The sequence below is a fragment of the Psammomys obesus genome, unplaced genomic scaffold (genome assembly GCF_907164565.1).
Source record: "Psammomys obesus unplaced genomic scaffold, mPsaObe1.curated_primary_1811, whole genome shotgun sequence".
NCBI classification, from domain to species: Eukaryota; Metazoa; Chordata; class Mammalia; order Rodentia; family Muridae; genus Psammomys; species Psammomys obesus.
Window position 1 is genome coordinate 27,375,358 of NW_026585797.1, and position 19,775 is coordinate 27,395,132.

Genomic DNA, 19,775 nt, shown 5'->3' on the forward strand with positions numbered 1-19,775 from the left:
TTTCTTTCTTTCTTTCTTTCTTTCTTTCTTTCTTTCTTATCTTCAGGGTGGTGATCAAATAAGAAATTTCCTTATAGACATTACTATCCTATAACTATTAATTCAAGAATGGTGAGACAGTTCAGACTTTTTTTTCAGGGTAATTTCCTCTTGTATTGAGTTGGATTTACAGAAGTATTTCCATAAAATGAGTAGTCTAAAATCCAGAGTACTTGTCTATGCTCCGTCCTCAGGCAGGTGAAGCCCAACTCTAGCCTTACTAGAATTTTCAGAGATTGTTAAGTTCAACTCTGAAAACAGGTGAGATTCAACATTATAACAAAAAATAGTTAAAAATATACAAATATTCTTCTTAAGTTGTCTATGATATGTCGAAGTCATTAGAATGCAAAGCCACACTTTGTTTTCATGTAGCTAATACTTTAAAAGCCTAAGCAATATTCTGTGTGAAAAAAAATTTTTGTTTAACTCCACACAAGATATCCCACTGTGTATTAAAAGCTTATTGGACTATTAATACATTAATTTAATAAATGTCTTTTTGGAAGCAGAAGTCATGTGCTATAAAGATCAGCAAATGGTACCAGGATAAAAAGTTTCACTGCAGTGTAAACAATCAATGAGGAAATCAGAAGGGCACATTTAGTCAACTCAACCATCCATCATGGCCTTGATGTAACCACCCTTTCACACTTGGGGGCAGAAAACAATATTTCGCTTTGGCCCCTTTTATATCCTAAATAAAATCCGGACATATGTAACAAATAATAATCAAAAAATGCTACTCTAGGAGGTTAAAATACAACTAGTGACTTTTGTGGAAGGAAAAAAAAAGCTGATCTCTGTGCTGTTGTTACTGTCTGGGGGTCTTGATCAAGTGTATTTTCTATGCCGGTTAAAGGATTAAAATTTAAGAAAAATCTGGAGTGCAATAGGTAACAGCAGGAAAAATTTTCAGGTGGAGAAGAAATGTATTTTTTAAGGGTGATGAGGAAAGCACCTGCAGAGCACACTCAGAAAGACCCTCTACAGAGCAGAAGGGGACTAGGGAAACCAAAGTCTCATCTCTTCTCTCGAGCTGGGGATTTTTAAGTCTTTTTAAGAGGTCTCCATTCCTAACTTAGGACTAGTTAGTTTTAACTAAGACAAGGAGAGCGACAGGCCTACAACTTTTGGACAAACACATACTGGTCAGGCCTTGAACCTAGAACACTGATCCACAAGCAGGAGGCTCAAACGGAGGGAGAAAAATGATGCCAAGCTGATTTTAGGCTGTTCTAGAAAGTACAGAGGAAGCCATCTCTAATATCTGTCTGAGGTTCCTGTCCTTATCTGTCAGAGCTCTAACTCCTAGTCCTTCAGTGTAATTAGACAATGGAGAGGATTGTGAAAAATACATACAAGCAACAGGCTCATGGGCTACAACTTTGTGAATAATATACATATATTTTTGTATATTTCTATCTTTTTGGGAAATGCTCCTGAACGATAGGTAGAATCAAGGGAAAGATAGACACTTCACAGTATTCTAAATTCATATGCTCCAATGAAACAGAAAATATTCTTAGCCTTGTTTTATAGCAAAATTGTCTATTTATCAAAGAAGAAAGAAAAAAAAATTGTGCCCAGGAAGGAGGAAAACATGCCTGTTTTAATGTCACTTTTGTCTAATACCATAGGATTCCCAGAGCCTGGGATGAGGCAGAAATCATCCTCGAAAGTGCTTCAATGAAACAAGACTTGTGGGCTAGTCTGAAAACTGGCCTTTTCCTATTTCCTACCTCATTTCAGCAACCAGAATACATATAAATTTTAGAAACATTAAAGCATTGACTCACCCCTATTTATGTGTTAATGAAAATTATTCTATTTTTTAGATCTATTATAATAACCACATTTATCATTTAAAAGACCCCAGCAGAGCTTCATAATATAATTGTTTTCAATTGATGCTAACACTGAAAAAATAAGGCTTATAAATATTGTTGGTTATGTATTCATATAGAAATTAATTTAGTTATTTTCTATTTGATGCCAATAATTTTGAACAATTAAAAATGTGTCATACTATATAAACTCAATAAACTTTCTAGGTGTTACAACTTCATTTGCATTTGGTTGTTTAATAAAATGCTTAATAAAAGGGTATTAAAATGTAAATCATTGAATACATGAATCATCATACATAAGCTTTAAAGATGCTATGATAAAGTTTATGAAATCATTAAAGACCCTTTATGGTAGAGATAAGAGTTATATTGACTATGGAAAAACACTAACTCTGCAATAATGTGTGTTTCTATGGGCTTGTATGTAATTGAGTTGAAAAAAATAAGACACCCAGCTCCTGAAGCAACTTTGGACTGTGCCTGTATCAAATATGTGTTTACGTTGTTAATATTTTTATCATTTGGTGCTGCTGAATGACTCTCACCTCTCTAATAAGGAGAATTTCCATGAGCAGATCCCAAACAGGTTACGATAGGCTCACCCTCTGGGCCTCACTCAAGAAGTCATCAGCCCTTCACAGGCACAGCCAGCAGAGGGTCTTGGTAAACATTCCTAGTTGGAGAGAATTAACCCTTGTTTCCTTTCAAAAGGACAAGTGGTAACAATTGCTTTAAAGAGAGATAGAATTTTTTAATTTATTTTTATTCATTACAATTAATTCCTCTTTGTATCCCAGCTGTAGCCCTCTCCCTCATCTCCTCCTGGTCCCACTCTCCCTCCCTTTTTTCCCCTCTCCCTCCCTGAGTCCACTGATAGGAATGGATACAAAAGTTGTGGGACATTTATAGAATGGAATACTACTCAGCAATTAAAAACAAGGAAATCATGAAATTTGCACGGAAATTGTGGGAACTAGAAAAGATCATCCTGAGTGAGATTATCCAGAAGCAGAAAGACACACATGGTGTATAATTACTTATAAGTGGATATTAGCCATATAACACAGGATAAGCATACGAAAATCTATAGTCCTAAAGAAGCTAAACAAAAAGTAGGACCCTAAGGAAGATGCTTAATCATCATTCAGAAAAGCAAATGGGATAGACATTAGAAGTGGGAGAAGACAGGGAACAGCACAGGAGCCTACCATAGAGGGCCTCTCAAAGACTCTACCCAGCAGGGTATCAGAGCAGATGCTGAGAAAAAAGTTTTGGAATTTTCAAATATCCCCTACCTTATATAACCATGAATAAATCTGTTTCCATATTTAAGAGAGTTTACAGGTAATAAGTGAAACATTATGCTTATTATGTATTTTCCTTTGCGTGTTCATAAAAATCACAGTTTATTCCTTGACGAGAATAAGTAGTCGCCAAAATAGACTCATACCGTTTTGTTGTTTTGCTACATCTTGTCTTCATGTTAAATAGGCAGATGTTGATGACACATTTTCATTGCTTCTTTTTTTCTCTCTATTCTGTCAGATCAGTATGCGTTCTGTCGATATATGATTGACATGTTTGTCCATGGGGATTTAAAACCAGGTATTCCGAATAATTCTCATTGTTGTCTGTTTTAATAGCCTTTGTCTCTAAGATTGTCAGCTTTATCTGTACTAAGCTATATTTTTATTTAATACTTGCTTAATAAAATGCATGTACATAGCTTGAATAAAGACAAATAAAATGCAGAAATAATAACTGGTGCCAGGACCTTTAATTTTACTCGCATTTGCTGCATGGCCTGTCGCAAATGAAGTCGGCTGAAAGCTCAAATGTGCTAATATCTTCATATAGAAAAACGGTAATATCTTTAATAATATCTTGGAGTGAAGCAATGACTGACTTGACTTGATTCCTGATAAATTTAGAAGAGAAGACTTACAATAAGGAAAATATTCTTTTTTCTGATAGTGGACAAAATTCAAAATAAAATCTATCACTTCTCAAATATTAAGTCTTATCTTTCCAAAACACTTATATATTTTTTAGTTACTTATGGTCTTTGGTGATTCCAGAGAAATATTGTTGGTGTGGGTTAACTTTGGTTAATATTACTACAATGGAAAAAAAAAAGGCTTTTATTTACAGTGATAAACCTCTAGTATTTTATATCTTTAGTTTTTATCCACAGTGTGCTAAGGATATACTAATTAAGATGAATAACTTCATTCCTTGTCCTATGACTTACAAATATTTAAAAATCTGGTAATGGATGTACTGAATGGAAGCTGACTATTTAGAACAAACAATACTTTGTTTTCTGAAGTCTTTTTGTGGGACTCTTTCCAAAATACTAATTATAACTTGTGCATACATTGACAATCAATCATATCATACTGAAGCAAGTGTGTAATAATCTAGTTCTTGTATTTTTAAAAGATCATGAGAATCTTATCACTCGAGAACACCAAGACAACCCCAGCACTGATTTTTCCTTCAGATAGTTTTGGATTCTTCCTTCTCCTCACCCTTTCTTTTTCTTCCCCTCTTCCTTCTTTTCTCTTTTCTTTCTGCATGTTTACATGATTTAGAATCTGAGATGAAGAAAAATGAGCCAGAAATTATAAGAACTTATTGATGAAACTAATCTCTGTCAACATTTGTTTGAAATCACCTAATTGTTTTTGTAGATACATGGAGGAAAGGATTATGATCATTTAGGAAAAGAGGATTTTGAAAAAGAATACACTTAATTCTTTCCTAGCATGTGACTTTGAACTAGTTACTGAACACCTGCTTCTCAATGTTCTTGCATTTAAAATAAAACTCACAGTAATAACATGGCACCATTTCTAAAGCATCCAATGGACGCACAGCAAAATGTCATGCTGCATCAACTGTAATATTTTCAATTTTCTTACCACAGCCTCTTCCTGAGCACCTCATGGAAGGGGGCCATCTCAAGTCCTGATGTACATATACCATAAATACTGTTTTTCTAAAATAGCTGTTTCCATATTTTTCAGTCATGGTAGTTGGAGAAAGTCTTACTCTAGCTGGATATAATGACATATCGTGTTTTCCAGGACTCAGGAGGCTGAGGACTGAGAATTAGTAATTAGCCCAAACTTCAGACAAGACACTATTGTGCAAAGAAAAATAAATTAAAATGTGAAGAAAGGAAGAAGGCCATAGTCTACACATGTTTTGCTTTCTTAGGATCAACTGGGCTTACGATGAGCCATATTGTTGATATGCATGGGTTGATAACGGCATACACACACACACACAAACACACACACTAATATATGTATATACATAGGTATATCGTTTCCTTTTTGTTCCATTACTTTCTAAATTTCAATTTTCAATAAAAATAAACTGTTCTTTTGCTACTTAATCTTTTCATATTATCCGTTAATAGATAGCAGAAGGTTTTCTAAGGAAGTCACATGACAAAATGAGCCAAACATTGCCAAAAGCAGCAGGAGATGCTAGCATTTTAGCTGTCAAAATACTAATCAACTCTTTATGAACTCTGACAACGGCTGAAGGTCAGAAGAACTAATAAAAGCATCTCTGCGGGGGTTAAGGTGGATTTTGCTAATGAAAGCACAGAAGGCTTCCTCCATGAAGCATGTGTGATGACACGCCAAAAAGCATACATTTGGATCTGCAGCTGGCACCACCCTAACTCTGAGGAAACACTCTTGAAATGTCAGAGAGAAAACTTACTATTTGCTCTCATTTACTTTATCTGTTTACACTGATTGTTTTGAAAGTCCAATCTCTGAAACAATGTTTTAGATGGGTAGCTCTTGACTGAAAAAGAAGAAGAAGGGGAAGGGAAATAAAGGTTGGCAAGTTATTTGGCTTTTCCTAAGTAACAAAAAGGGGAATTACACTCTGCTTGTTCTTGTGAGTAGGGAAGTGCAAAAAAGAAAAGAAAAGAAAGAAAGAAAGAAAGAAAGAAAGAAAGAAAGAAAGAAAGAAATGGTAGAACACAGTGTGATAAGCTGTTTTAAAAATAAGGAATGAAAAAATTATTTAATTGGGCACATGAATTTGGAAAAGTGGCCAACGATGAGATACTCCCTCTGGGTGACAATTAGAGGATGAAATAATTCCTGCCAAGCTTATTGTTCAGTACATACTTAGTATTTATAAAAACACTCCTGCTTCCATTTACGATCAGTGGAACACCTGCTATTGTTTAGCTGGAATTCATTATTAATTATTAGTGATGAGTTTTTAAAGCAATCATTTGAATTTTCCCTCTGGAATCCAATAATCTCTTGTAGATTGTTGTCTCATTTTCAAAAGTAGCCTCTTTGTAGTTCAAATGAAAAAGGAAACTTATTGGTGACAACATAGCATTAGGTACCAAGTTTTGCCTTGATAGCCCATCTTTAAAAGTTAAAACTGACCTCTCCTCACAGGGGTCTTCTCAAAGACTCATACTCCAACCAAGTACCAGGCATGGAGATAACCTAGAACCTCTGCACAGATGTAGCCCATGGCAGTTTAGTGTCCAAGTGGGTTACATAGTAATGGGAACAGGGACTACCTCTGACATAATCTGATTGGCCTGCTCTTTGATCACCTCCCCCTGAGGGGGGGGGCAGTCTTACCAGGCCACAGAAGATGACAATGCAGCCACTCTTGATGAGATCTGATAGACTAAGATCAGAAGGAAGGAGAGGAGGACCTCCCTTATCAGTGGACTTGGGGAGGGGCATGCGTGAAGAAGGGGGAGGGAGGGTGAGACCGGGAGGGGAGGATGGAGGGGCTTATGGGGGGATACAAAGTGAATAAAGTGTAATTAATAAAATAAAATAAAATTTAAGAAAAGTTAAAACTGGCCTTTTATGAATATAGCTGAACACAAATTAAAAGTGTCTCCTTGCACTTTTAATGCAAGTGAGCAGTAATTACACAGTTCCTTATGATGATGTAATCTTGACCTCAGGCAAAGAGACAGGTTACCTTAGTAAACTGTGACCACTGGAGCAGTTTTTGTTGTATGTGATTAACATTCCCTTATACTGATTCATTTTATGTTAAATTTGAGTAACCTAAGGAAATCCTGTGTAAATCTCAAAGGAAATAATTTTCTTCCTTTTAATTTAAGAAATATTGTGAGCACTGAAGATATTCCTTTGAGGGGAAAGTCTTGGCCTTTATTTATCCAACAAACATGAAATCACTTGATTATGTAGGTTGGCAGTGTTTCTGGGTGAATTTTCAGTAATCCTTGGAGAGGGTGGTAGCGATAGAAATAGAGAGAGAAGAAGAGAGGGAGAGATAAGGAGATCTGGTCTTGTCCTAAGTGTCTTACAATTGATGAACCACTTTCACCTTGGATTAAAATCATCCATTTGTCCATTTGTCACTGTCTTCTGAGACAACTAGCAGAATTAGTCAGTGGAGATATCATTTACAATTCTGATATAGAATTTATTCTTGTTTTTTGTATATTTTGAAATCAATTCTACAAACGATCAAAGTAAAACTTCCAGTTCACTTATATTGAACTTGTTTGATATTTCAATGTTGTATTCAGTGCCTTGTAGCTAACGCTACTTTTCCTAAGTAACATTTATACCCATAGATTCATTATGTCAATAGTCTGGGAAGAACCATGATTCTTCTTGTCGGATTCGCTCTTCGTAAACTCCATCCTGGGTCTAGTAGATTTCTTAGCTAAGTCATACAGGCTGAAGAAGAGACAATTTCTGTAAGTAGGAAATTCCATGATGCAGAGACATCTTGATATTCAGTGTGATAAAGAAACCAGTATTTAGTACAAAGACCAGGGCTGGCATGCATTGTGTTGTTAACTGCAGAATATTTTTTCCCTGCGTTTTCCACCTCTGTGGCTATTACGATTAAATGTTAATATAACATCATGTATCATGTTTATCCCTCAGAAGTTATCCTATTATAACAATTTTAGTAACTCTATGACTTTTACTTGAATCAATAACTTATATCAAAGTGATTTATTTCACTGTATGTGTCATTTATTTTTCTAAAATTGAGAGTATTTACCTTATCAAATTCTCTCCGAGTGCAAAGAACTATTTTTCTAAAGCTTATATTCCAATCCAATAGGGTTTAAATTCTGAGCTAGGGAGAATGTCTGTACTAATATTTCCCCTTTTCTCTCTGTTATTTTTTTTCCTTGTATCTCTTGATTATTGCTTTGTGTCAATGAATGTTGTCAATTTTGGAGAAAGTTACGTGAGATGCTGAGAAGAAGGTAGATTCTTTTCTGTTTGAAATGTTTTATAAATATCTGCTAGATACATTTGATTTATTTTATAATCTAATGCCTGTATTTCCAGGCACTTTCATCATTTTTCTGTTTGATTGCTATTTTGGTCCTATGTGTAATTGAAAAAAATTATGAATAATGATGCTGTAATTATTAAGCTGAGTAAATAGGAAATGGTCAATATGTGAGAAAATTACAAAAATGTAGATTGCCTAGTATGTTTTGGAATTTTTAAAGTGCCCAGTGGTAATTGTAAGGTGGTTATTCTAAAATACAATGGATTGTATTCTGTTTTAGAAGCATAAGTAAACTATGTAATTTGTCCTCACAATGCGTATAAGAAATAAGTAAAAAAAAATATTAGTCTTTGTATCTAGTTAGAATAAGTAAATGATAGTATAAAAAAAGAACCCAGTTTACTTAGTATCATATTAAGAATTAATTCAGAAAACAAACTGCTAGGCCACACAAACTACCTTTTAAACCTTTGTTTTTTCATAAAGAAACTCAATTTCTTTATGAAACTTATTTCCTAAGGTTGTTAAAATGAGCTTGTGGCATGGTGGGTCATGTTTTATAAACCTCGAAATCGTGGGATTGATACAGGAGGAACATGAGTTCAAGGTCAACATGAGATAAGTGGCAAGAACTCATCACAGAAACAATTATTTAAAGTAAGCATGAAATAATTTTTACACATATTTTCCCTCTCCTTTCTTCTTTCTCTTTTTTTAAAAGAGAATTTTACTAGATGGGGATAGAATTAGAATGATCAGAGAAAACCTTAGGCAACATTTAGAACTTCGATGTGTTTTGAGTCATCATTTCAGTGTACCTTTGTCAAATTAAGGTGAAAGATATTTAAGACTAAAGGTTTTGAGGCAAAGCTTTACAGGATCTTAAAATGTCTTCTCACCATTAGCTTGTTGTGGTCATTTACTCTCTGCTAAGTTCCTGAAATACCTTGGAAAATGTGTATGATTATTTCTGATTCAAAAGTGGAAGTATAGAATTCAAATAATTTATTCAAAAAACACACACACACAGAAGTGGGTGGGAGCTGCAAGCACTCCTTGTAGATAAACTATGAAATCTAAAATAGGGAATATAGGAGAATTAGTGTGCTGGGTATTTTCAAAAGAACAAAACTGTAATGAACAGAAAAATCCAAGGAAGGGTAATAGGGTCTGTTTAAAATTTATCAAGTTGCTTTTCCCTAGAATTTTGTGTGGTACTTTGTTTGTGTCTACAAAATAAAATTGTATTTTATAAACATCAAATAAAGAGTAGATGGACAAAATTAAGATGCTTTCAGAAAACTAACAGAGAAAAATTTGAGGGCTTTATTTGTCAAAGGAGAGGGCATTCACATCTACTGAGAGATTAATTGACCCGGGAACCCAATTAATCCTTCGTGTAGGCAGATACTGTGGAGCAGAGTAGAAGAGAAAATCACCAGCTATCCAGTAGCTGTATCCAGTAGCAATAGGGGAACATGTGAAGATTCCTATCCCTAATAAACTGTTTAGCACCTGTCAAATTGCAATGGCTAGTATATGCATTACATATACCATTTATAATTTATTTCCGTACATAATTTTCACATCAATAAGCAGTTAACCATGATGTGGAGTTTGAAAGTAAAAAAAAAAAAAAAAAATGGAATGTCTCTGATAATGTATAGAATAATGCATAATACAAAATGTCTTGGGTTTTTGTTGTTATTCATTAATCCCAGACTGAACACAATCAAGGGTTTAGGAATATTAATAGAAGAGTTGGAGAGAGATCAGTTGAAGAAGGTGCCTGGTGTGAAGTTTAACTACATTGAGTCCTAGGACTCATGAAATACAAAAGCAGAACCAATTCCTACATTCTGACTTCCAATATTAACAGATAAATTTTTAAAAATATATAATATAAAATATACTAAAAGAACACCTCTGTCTTGAACAAGTGGAGTAGAAAAGGGAAGTAAACAAATAAGATAAAAGTTTAATCATGGAGTTAATTTCTACAGCACAGATTCTAACCCTTACAAATTCCAGACGAAAGACATCGCTTCCTCCTGCTGTCAGGAAGGTATTTTTGATGTGAGGGAATTGAAGGACCAATGAGACATTTGATTAAATGCAGATGAATGTGGACCGGTAACTTTGTTTGTACACGAATGAAAGAGAAAATGAACAAGGCCATGATTGTGACTGTAAATTTGACATGTTACCAAGACAATGATTTTGTCAGACTGAAAAGCTGATAAATAAAGATTAGGAAACATCAGGAAATAAACAGATGTATTTTAATGACAAAGTGTAGGACAATAGTTTAATCAAACAGAACTGACACTTGATATGAAATCTTTCAAATAATTAAATGGAACTGTAATGGGGAAGAGGCATTGCAGAGAGCAGGAAGTACATTTTTTTATGGAATTGGATTAAAGGGAAATTACATTGATGAAACCAGTGTTTTCAACAAGGAAGGACAAAGTTTAGGGAGTCATCACTGAAGTGAAGGCAGAACCTAGACCTTATGCACAGTGACTTGGCAGGTAATACTGAAAACATCAAGAACAAAACACTGTCACCACAGTGTAAGCGTCACGCGTGGCAGGAAAATCAGTGACATCTAGACGTAAGTCAATGTAAGTGACACGTGCAGAATTATGCTCTAAAGCACTGTGCATAATTTAGTAACATGCTTCTTTGTTATGGGTGATTCTTATTTGTGTTTTATTTTCTCCTATTTATGTTATTGGGAGAGCCATATAATGCCTCCAGTTTGCTATGAAAGTAAAACTTATGTGCGCAAATCCAGGTCCCAATAGACACCTGAAACACAATTTTTTAAATCTCTTGATTTGTTAGGTTTCTAATTCTTCCTCTGTAATATAAGATTGATAATGGGATCAATGTGGAATTAATGAGAGATGGAAAAAGTGCATTTTATAAGTGTAGAATCCTGAGTGTTGACTCTTCTTTATTATTTAATATATACCTATAGATCACTACAAGTGGAATTTTGATGAGGAGAAAAACTGAGAAAAAAACTGAGCTCAGAATCATGCCAACAAACAGCATAGCAGATCAATTTTGACCTTCATATATCTTTTAGCTTTTATCCATTATGCTTTCTTTCTTTCTTTCTTTCTTTCTTTCTTTCTTTCTTTCTTTCTTTCTTTCTTTCTCTCTCTCTCTTTCTTTCTCTCTTTCTTTCTCTCTTTCTTTCATCACTTTGCAGTCTGATTCCAACCCCATCCCTCATGTCCTTTCTCCCCATCTCCCTCTCTCCTTCTTATATATGAGTGGCAATATGAAATATTAATGTTGCCTGAAATCACACATTATGTATAGTAAATGCTGAAAATGCACTTGATTACAAGTCTCTGAATTATAGGGAAGCTACATCCTATAGATAACAGCAACAATCAAAATATTAATGTCTGGAAATTTATTCCATTAAGCTCAAAAGCACCTTATGTAAAGTATATTTCCAGTTACCAGACATACAGCAACACTCAGAAAATTCAGTTCCTGTTACTACTGAACAAGAAATATAATGTGATCAGTGTCTATAGTTGTAGTCCAGCTTATGTGATATTAATACTAAGTAATTGGCTTTATGAAATGTTATGATAACAGAATGGACTATGTGGTTTTTATGTACTTGAAACGTAATTTTGTGATAGTATAAAATTATACTGCCTGTAGTAGGTAAAGTTCATGATACTAACTCATAGCTATTGTACTTGAAGAATAAAAGCATCTCTGCACATATTGAATAAAAGTAATCAGTTGAATGGCAATTTTAGTATTACAATGACCTTTTCCACAAGTTACCAAAAATAGATATTCATGATTTTTATTTAAAATTCATGACTGATAGACAAAATTGTTCAAATTTATGAGGTACTGTATACAGTGACAATGTCCAAGTAAGCATATGCATTCTTTCTCCTCAAACTTCCATCATTTCTTTCTGTTAAAAGATTGGAAATCTTCTCTTCTAGCTTTTTAAAAATCATCATTATCTAAAGTCACAGCAGTACAATAGCACATCACAAAAATCCCTTCCTGAGTAACTACAGCTCAGTGCAGCAATTTATAAATGCATATATATTTTTAAATAAAGTGAGAAACACAGTTAAATAATAATCAGATTTTATTTTTTTACATTTATAAAATGTTTTAGGTCTCCAAACTGAAAGAAAAATTCCATTTGGGCTACTGTAAATAATTCCATGCACAACAGTAGTGAAGCAAAAAAAAAAAAATCATAGTCTAAAGAACTCAAAATGTTTAGAGAAATTTAAAGATATATGACTTATCCAAAGGCAAAACTTTCCAGACATGATCCTAGGTTCATTTACAGTAGTTTAGATTACTAAATTATATTGTTTCATGCCTGTAGTAATTCTCATTGCATTCCCTATTCCTTTAATAGGAGAAATCCTAAACTCTTACGCTGACTATCTGAAATCTAGAGCTAACAACTTTAATTAATTAATTAATTTTTGTTTTCAAAACATCTTCATTGCAATATCTCCTCCCACCACTCCTCCCAATACTCCCCACATTCCTTCCAGCCCCACACTCCTCCCTTACCTCCAGAATCCACTCCTCTTTCAGAAAAAAAAAATGAAAACAGGCTCCCTAGAGATAGCAACTGGACTGGACATTAACAAGATGCAATAAGACTAGGCACAAACTACTATATCAAGAGTGGGCAAGGTAACCCAGTAGGAAGAAAAGGGTTCCAAGAGCAGATGAAAGAGTCAGAGAACTCCTGCACCCACTATTAGGAGTCCCACAAGAACACCAGACTACAAAACCCTAACATAAGCAGAAGACCTATCACAGACACCTGCAGGCTCAGTGATTGCTGCTTCAGTCTCTGTGAGCCCCTATGAGCCCTGCCTAGTTGACTCTGTGGGCCTTGTTCTCCTGGTACCCTCAACACTGGTGTTTACAGCTCTTTCCTTTCCCCTTCTGCAGTGTTGCTAAAGCTTCAAGGGGAGGAAGAGGACCAGAAGGAAATTTCCAATTTGGGCTCAAACAGGGAACTCAGTCTACTAAAAAAAAAGTCAGGGACCTTGGATTTCTCAGTCAGGTAAAACACAAGCTATTAGTACCTCAAAACATATAGAGTGAACTGAAGAAAGATTTCATAAAAGAATTCTTATTTTTTTTTTTAACCCATGGGCTTGATAGGACTAAAAAGAGGTTAGTAGAACAGTTGCCATAAAAACAATAAACTATTTCTGGGTCTTTGATTCAATTCCATTGATCACCCGCCTATTTCTATACCAGTACCATGAAGTTTTTATTACTGTTGTTCTGTAGTACAGCTTGAGGTCAAGTATAGAGATACCTGTAGAAGTTCTATTATTGTCTTAACTATTCTGTTTGTTTTTGTTGTTGTTTTTCCATATGACATTTAGAATAGTTCTTTTAAGGTCTGTGAATAATTGTGTTGGTATTTTGATGGGGATGCGTCGCATTTGTAGATTGCCTTTGGTAAGATGGTCATTTTTATTATGTTACTCCTACCGATCCATGTGCATGGGAGACCTTTTCAAGTTCTGGTAACTTTTTTAATTTTTTTCTTCAAAGACTTGAAATAAGTTCTTATCAATAGGTCTTTAACTTCCTCGGTTGAGCTTAACCCTAGATATTTTATATTATTAGTAGTTATTGTGAGAGTTGTGGTTTCCTAATTTCTTTCTCAGAGCATTTGCCATTTGTATACAGGAGGCTACTGAATTTTTAAATTAATCTTGTATTCAGCCGCTTTACTGAAAGAGTTTATCAACTGCAGGAGTTCTCTGGTAGACTTTTTGGGGTCACTTATGTAGACTACCATATCATCTGCCAATTGCAATAGTTTAATTTCTTCCTTTCCTCTTTGTATTCTTTTATCTTTTTTTACTGACTTATTGCTCTAGCTAGAACTTCTAGTACTATACTAAACCCACACACTTATGCACATCTTATTTTTGACAAAGAATCTAAAAACATACAATGAAAAAAAAGACAGCGTCTTCAACAAATGGTGCTGGTCTAACTGGATATGTACATGTAGAAAAATGCAAATATTTATCTCTCTGCACAAAACTCAAGTCCAAGTGGATCAAAGAATACAATATAAAACCAGATACATTAAATCTGCTAGAAAAGAAAGTGGGTAAGAGCCTTGAACTCATTGGCATAGAATACAACTTCCTGAATAGAACAACACTTATAGCTCTAAGATCTACAATTAATAAATGGACCCTCTTGAAACTGAAAAACATCTGTAAAACAAAGGACACTGTCAAAAAACAAAAACAAAAAAAATAACTGTAGTCTATAGATTTGAAAAAGGTCTTCACCAACCCTACATCTGACAAAGGGCTAATATACAAAACACATGAAAAACTCAAGAAGTTAAACATTAACAAAGCAAACAATCAAATTAAAAATGGGATACAGAGCTAAAACAGAGAATTCTCAAAGGAGGAATCTCGAAAGGTAGAGAAGCACTTCAAGAAATGATCAATGTCTTTAGTCATCTGGAAAATGCAAATCAAAATGGGAAGAGGCTGAAACCTCACTCAGAAGGGCAAACAGGATAGACATTGGAAGTAGGAGAAGACAAGGAACAGGACAGTAGTCTTCCACAGGGGGCCTCTGAAAGAGTCTACCTATCAGGATATACTGAATACTGAGACTCATAACCAAACTTTGGGCAGAGTGCAGGAAACCTTATGGAAGAAGAGGGAGATAGAAGGACCTGGAGGGGAAAGAAACTGCACAAGGAGAACAACAGAGACAAAAACCCTGGGCCCTGGGAGGTCCTGCAGAGACCGATACTCCAACCAAGGACCATGCACGGAGAAGACCTAGACTCCCTGCTCAGTTTCCAAATGGTGTTCTCTAGTAAGGGGTGTAGGGTCTGTCTCTGACATGAACTCAGTGGCCAGCTCTTTGATCACCTGCCACTGGGAGGGTTCAGCCTTGCCAGGCCACAGAGGAAGATGATGCAGCTAGCCCTGATGAGACTAGATAAGCTAGGGTCAGATAGAAGGGGAAGATAGGGGATAGTTCACTCCCCTAGCAGTGAACGAGGGAAGGGGCATAGGAGGGAAAGGGGCAAGGTGTGTGGGACTGGGAGGAGGTGAAGGGGGGGACTACAGCTGGGATACAAAGTGAATAAATTGCAATAAGTAAATAAATATATATATTTTTTAAAGAAATTACTCTGAGATTCCATCTTACACCTGTCAGAATGGCTAAGATCAAAAACTCAAGTGACAACACATGCTGGCGAGGATGCAGAAAAGGGGAAACACTCCTCCATTGCTGGTAGTGTAAACTTGTACAACCACTTTGGAAATCAATCTGGTGCTTTCTCAGAAGAATTGGGAGTACTTACATCTCAAGACCCAGTTTTATCACTCCAAGGAATACACCCAAAAGATGCTCCATCATGTAACAAGGACATTTGTTCAACTATGTTCATAGCAGCTTTATTCGTAAATAGCCAAAATCTCGAAACAATCTAGATGTCCCTCAGCTGAAGAACAGATAAAGAAACTGTTGTACATTTACACAATGGACTATTGCTCAGCAATTGAAAACAAGGAAATCATGAAATTTGCAGGCAAATTGATGGAACTAGGAAAGATCATCCTGAGTGAGGTATCCCAGAAGCAGAAAGACACACATGGTATATACTCACTTATAAGCAGACTTTAGTCATATTATACAGAATAAACATACTACAACGCACAGACCCCCAAAAGATAAGTCCGATGGGCATCTTAGGCTTCATGTGGGCCCACTAGTTAACAGAGTGGGGATGTCTCTGACATGGGCTATGTTGCCTGGTTTTTGATCACTTCCCCCTGATGGGACTTCTTCAAGTGAATAGATGAGTGGGGGCATCTGGATAGGGGGACTCCTCTGTTCTGAGTAGTAGGGGAGAAGGGATGCTGGAGAGAGGGTGGGGCTGGCAGGAGAAGATGGAGGGGCTGATGACCAAGATGTAAATTTAATTAATTAATAAAAAAGCTTTATTTTTAAAAAGATTCGCTACCCAAGAACAAGCCCCATGAATCTAGTAGGCAGGTTACTTCTTCTCTGAGCGTCTCTTCTCACCTGTAAGATGGAATAACAAATCTGTATGATGTGAGTCAGATCAGGTTACCTACTTTGGGGTTTGAAAACCTGTCAGGGTAAAAAATCCCTACCATTCCAGTGGCTCAGGAAATTCCCAGCTTCCTCCAATCTCTACTTCTTTCATATTTCTAATTTAATTATACTCTTATCACCACCTCCCTCAGCAAGTCCTTTCTTTTTAAGCTGCTTTTTAAGTACTTTGAAAACATTTGCCTTTAAATCTTCCCTAGTCCATACCTAGTCAGGAATGTGATATGTTTTCTGAATTGAATTCTTAATTTACAGCATTCATCTCAACGAAAAAAAAATGTTTATCCTAAAGCAGTCCTCTTTATTCGTTTGAAGAAATAATCTTGTTATTTAAAAATATGACAGGTTTTTAAGCTCTGTAAATAGACCTCTGTAAAGATTTCCCGAGGGCTTATTATTGGGTCCTCTAGAGACTGAAGCTCAGAATTAACAAAGACTGGTTCAATGCATCCATCGGCAAAGTGTGGGCAGCAGACGGAGAAACACTAAAATGAGAGGAAAGATGCAAGAGAGTCTGTGCTTAATTATGAGCTTGTATAAACCCTGGATTCTCCATACCAGCAGAGACTGACTTTCTGTTTTGCATTAGATTGTCTTTGTATCTGGAACCATTGAAGATTTGAGTCGCTATAAGTGCCTGGGATGCACAAAGAGAAATAGACAAGAGTCCTTCTGAACTAGTCCAGGTGCACTGATGCCCCCTCCGTAGTCCAGTCAGCTTCCTCAAGACTGAGAAATAGATTAGCCAAGGCTTCTTTCCTCTTAGTACTTTTCTTCTGTAGCTTGGAGAGAAAACTGTCTCCAATTTTTTTATCTCCTCAAGTTTTAAAAGAGTCACCTGTTTCAACATCTCTTCTTGTCTTAAAGAAACTTTTCAATAGAATGTGTGGATATTGATAAATGGAATAGATCTAGGATGCTATAGGTAGATAAGGGTATAGACATACTTACAGATATTGTCACATTAATAGGTATCTGTCAGTCTTGGTCCTATTCATGCTGTAGGCCTGCTGCCAGATAAAAATAAAAACGCCAGGTAACCTACTGAGAACAATTAAAGCCTGTTCTCACATAGTGTGAAAAGAAACAAAGAATGCAACATCGTTTGAATAACTGTGTGAAACGCAAGGAAAATTAAGGCTTAATCAAAGAATTATCAAGCTAACTAGATGCTATTTACGAATATGACGTATCTTTTAATAGTGTCACCTCTCAGCAAATATGCAAGAGGACTAAGGAATAATTCTAGTCCTTTGCATGAACAGATTCCACCGGTGCTATTTTGAGATCCATTTGATTGGCCTTAGTCACAGCGGAAAAAAATAAGAGACTCCAGGGCTTTTTGTAACCACTCAGAGAGCTGCACATTGCTACTCCCCTCTCTGGAGTAGACCTTACTTTAAAGTGTAGAATTGGTGACTAAGTCCCTGCATTAGCTCTGTTAAGAGATGCCTGCCTCATGAACGAATTTGACAGCATTGTCCACTGTGCTGGAGTATTGTTCTGAATAATTCGAAGACCATACAATATTCTAATGGCTATAGTTAGTATTATGGACTGTATGCTGTTCTGCCAGCGGCTCAGTATCCTATGCATAGTTTTATAATTTCCATTTGAGACCGGTGCACTTTACATTCTAGTTTTCTGCACTATCTTAAGGCAATGTAATGCTACTACACGAACACTGGAGTAATGAGTATTTTGAAACAATAGTTTGTGTGTTTATACTCTCATCAACACTAGGGGATATGTTTAAAACCATTTTATTTGTCCATTGTCAAGGCAGCTACTGAGGCCCTACTACAATCTTTACATTCGTACATACTGGTACATTGTGGTTATTACTAATTACTTACACTGGCTCAGTATTTATCCTTATATACCTGGTTTCTCTTGGTTCTCACAAGACACAATAGAGTGGGAAATTATTATTTTCAAGTTTTTTGTTTATTTCATGAAACAGACTTTCTGTATAGCTCTCTCAGTACATACATACATACTCAGTATGTATCCTAGGTTGGCCTCAAACTCACAGCCATCCTCCTGTGTCAGTCTCTACAAGTATTAGAATCACAAGTTTGAGCTACCAAGCCTGGCTTAGGAATGAAATTTAAATTAATTATAGCAGTAATAAAATGTTAAAAAGCGAACTAAGTAGCACATAGTTAAATTAAAGCAACCTATGCACGCAGGATCTCTCTGCTGCCATGCTTCCTTCAGAGTTAGGCCATACTCCATTTCAGCTTCTTCCCTTTGTCTTCACACTGAAATATTTACACTTATTTATATTCCCCTTTGGGAATGTTCGCCAATATATTTTACTCAGTAATTCTGTTTGATGATTGATATGTTGTTTGCAGAAGTGAAAAAAAAATGTCACCAACAACTTTATTTTATCATTTTCCATTGTTTAGTTAATGAGCATTTGTGTGGCAGAGAAACTCTTGACAGTTGGTGTTTTCTACAGAAAAGGAGCGAAAATAGACAGGGCAATATCACCAGATTGCCGTATTGAAACATCCTGGGAAAAGCAAACTAATGACTTAATGTTCTCATATATGGTAGTCACACTCCTAAAGTTCTTCCCTGCACTACAATGCATGAACCTGATTACATAAATCATGAGATCTCCCAGAAGACAATGACTTTTTTCATGTTATTATAAACAGCTTCCTGAAAGACACTGCATAGATTATGTGTATTATTTTAAGTCATAAAATACTACCAATTATGCACAATTTAACGCAGGAAGAAAGAGTGGCTGGCTGCCAAATGCGCCATTCATCTGTGAATGTAATTGTGAATTTAATTGCAACATGTAGCCTATTAAATAACCATTATTAACATACTGTCACTTTATCCTTTATCTAAGGAATATTTAAATTCCAGCCTCATGCCTACTGCTGAACAGATACAGGCATCTATCATTGTTACATGTTTCGTGTAGAAATACTTTCTCTTCTAAGGCAATGCTTTAACTTCCTTTTTCTTCTTGATGTAAACTCTAAAACCAGAAGATTCATATTTAGTTGGCTCTTTGGGTTTTTCTAGTTTCTTTGTTTTGCTCAGAAACTGAATAGCTTCATGTGTCAGAAGAGAAATCGTTAAGAGGTTTTTTTTTTTTTTTTCCCCATAGGCCGGGACAAATATTGGGGCAGGCAGCTGCAGAAATCCTTCATTTTGCCAAGGCTCTGGTATAGTGAAAACTCTTTATCAGGGTATGAAGAAAGAACAAATAACCTCATTCTATATGAATAAATTATTTTTGTAATACAGAAGCAGCCCTATATTTGAAACACCATATGATTATTTGGAAAGTTTTCCTGTTTTCGGTAGGAAGATGGCTTACTGGATAAAGGGTGCAAGGACAGAGTTCTGATCCTTAGAACTTACTCAAAGGCCAAGTGACTGTGATGC

At 35.7% G+C, this 19,775-nt stretch overlaps 1 protein-coding gene across 1 annotated transcript in view; it reads left to right on the forward strand.

Annotated features, from left to right (window-relative positions):
* Positions 1 to 19,775, forward strand: part of Trdn (triadin) — a 350,576-nt gene that overhangs the window by 106,177 nt on the left and 224,624 nt on the right. The window contains exon 9 of the mRNA XM_055599238.1: positions 3,435 to 3,494. Within this exon, the coding sequence (XP_055455213.1) occupies positions 3,435 to 3,494 (60 nt within the window). The remainder of the gene's footprint in view (positions 1 to 3,434; positions 3,495 to 19,775) is intronic.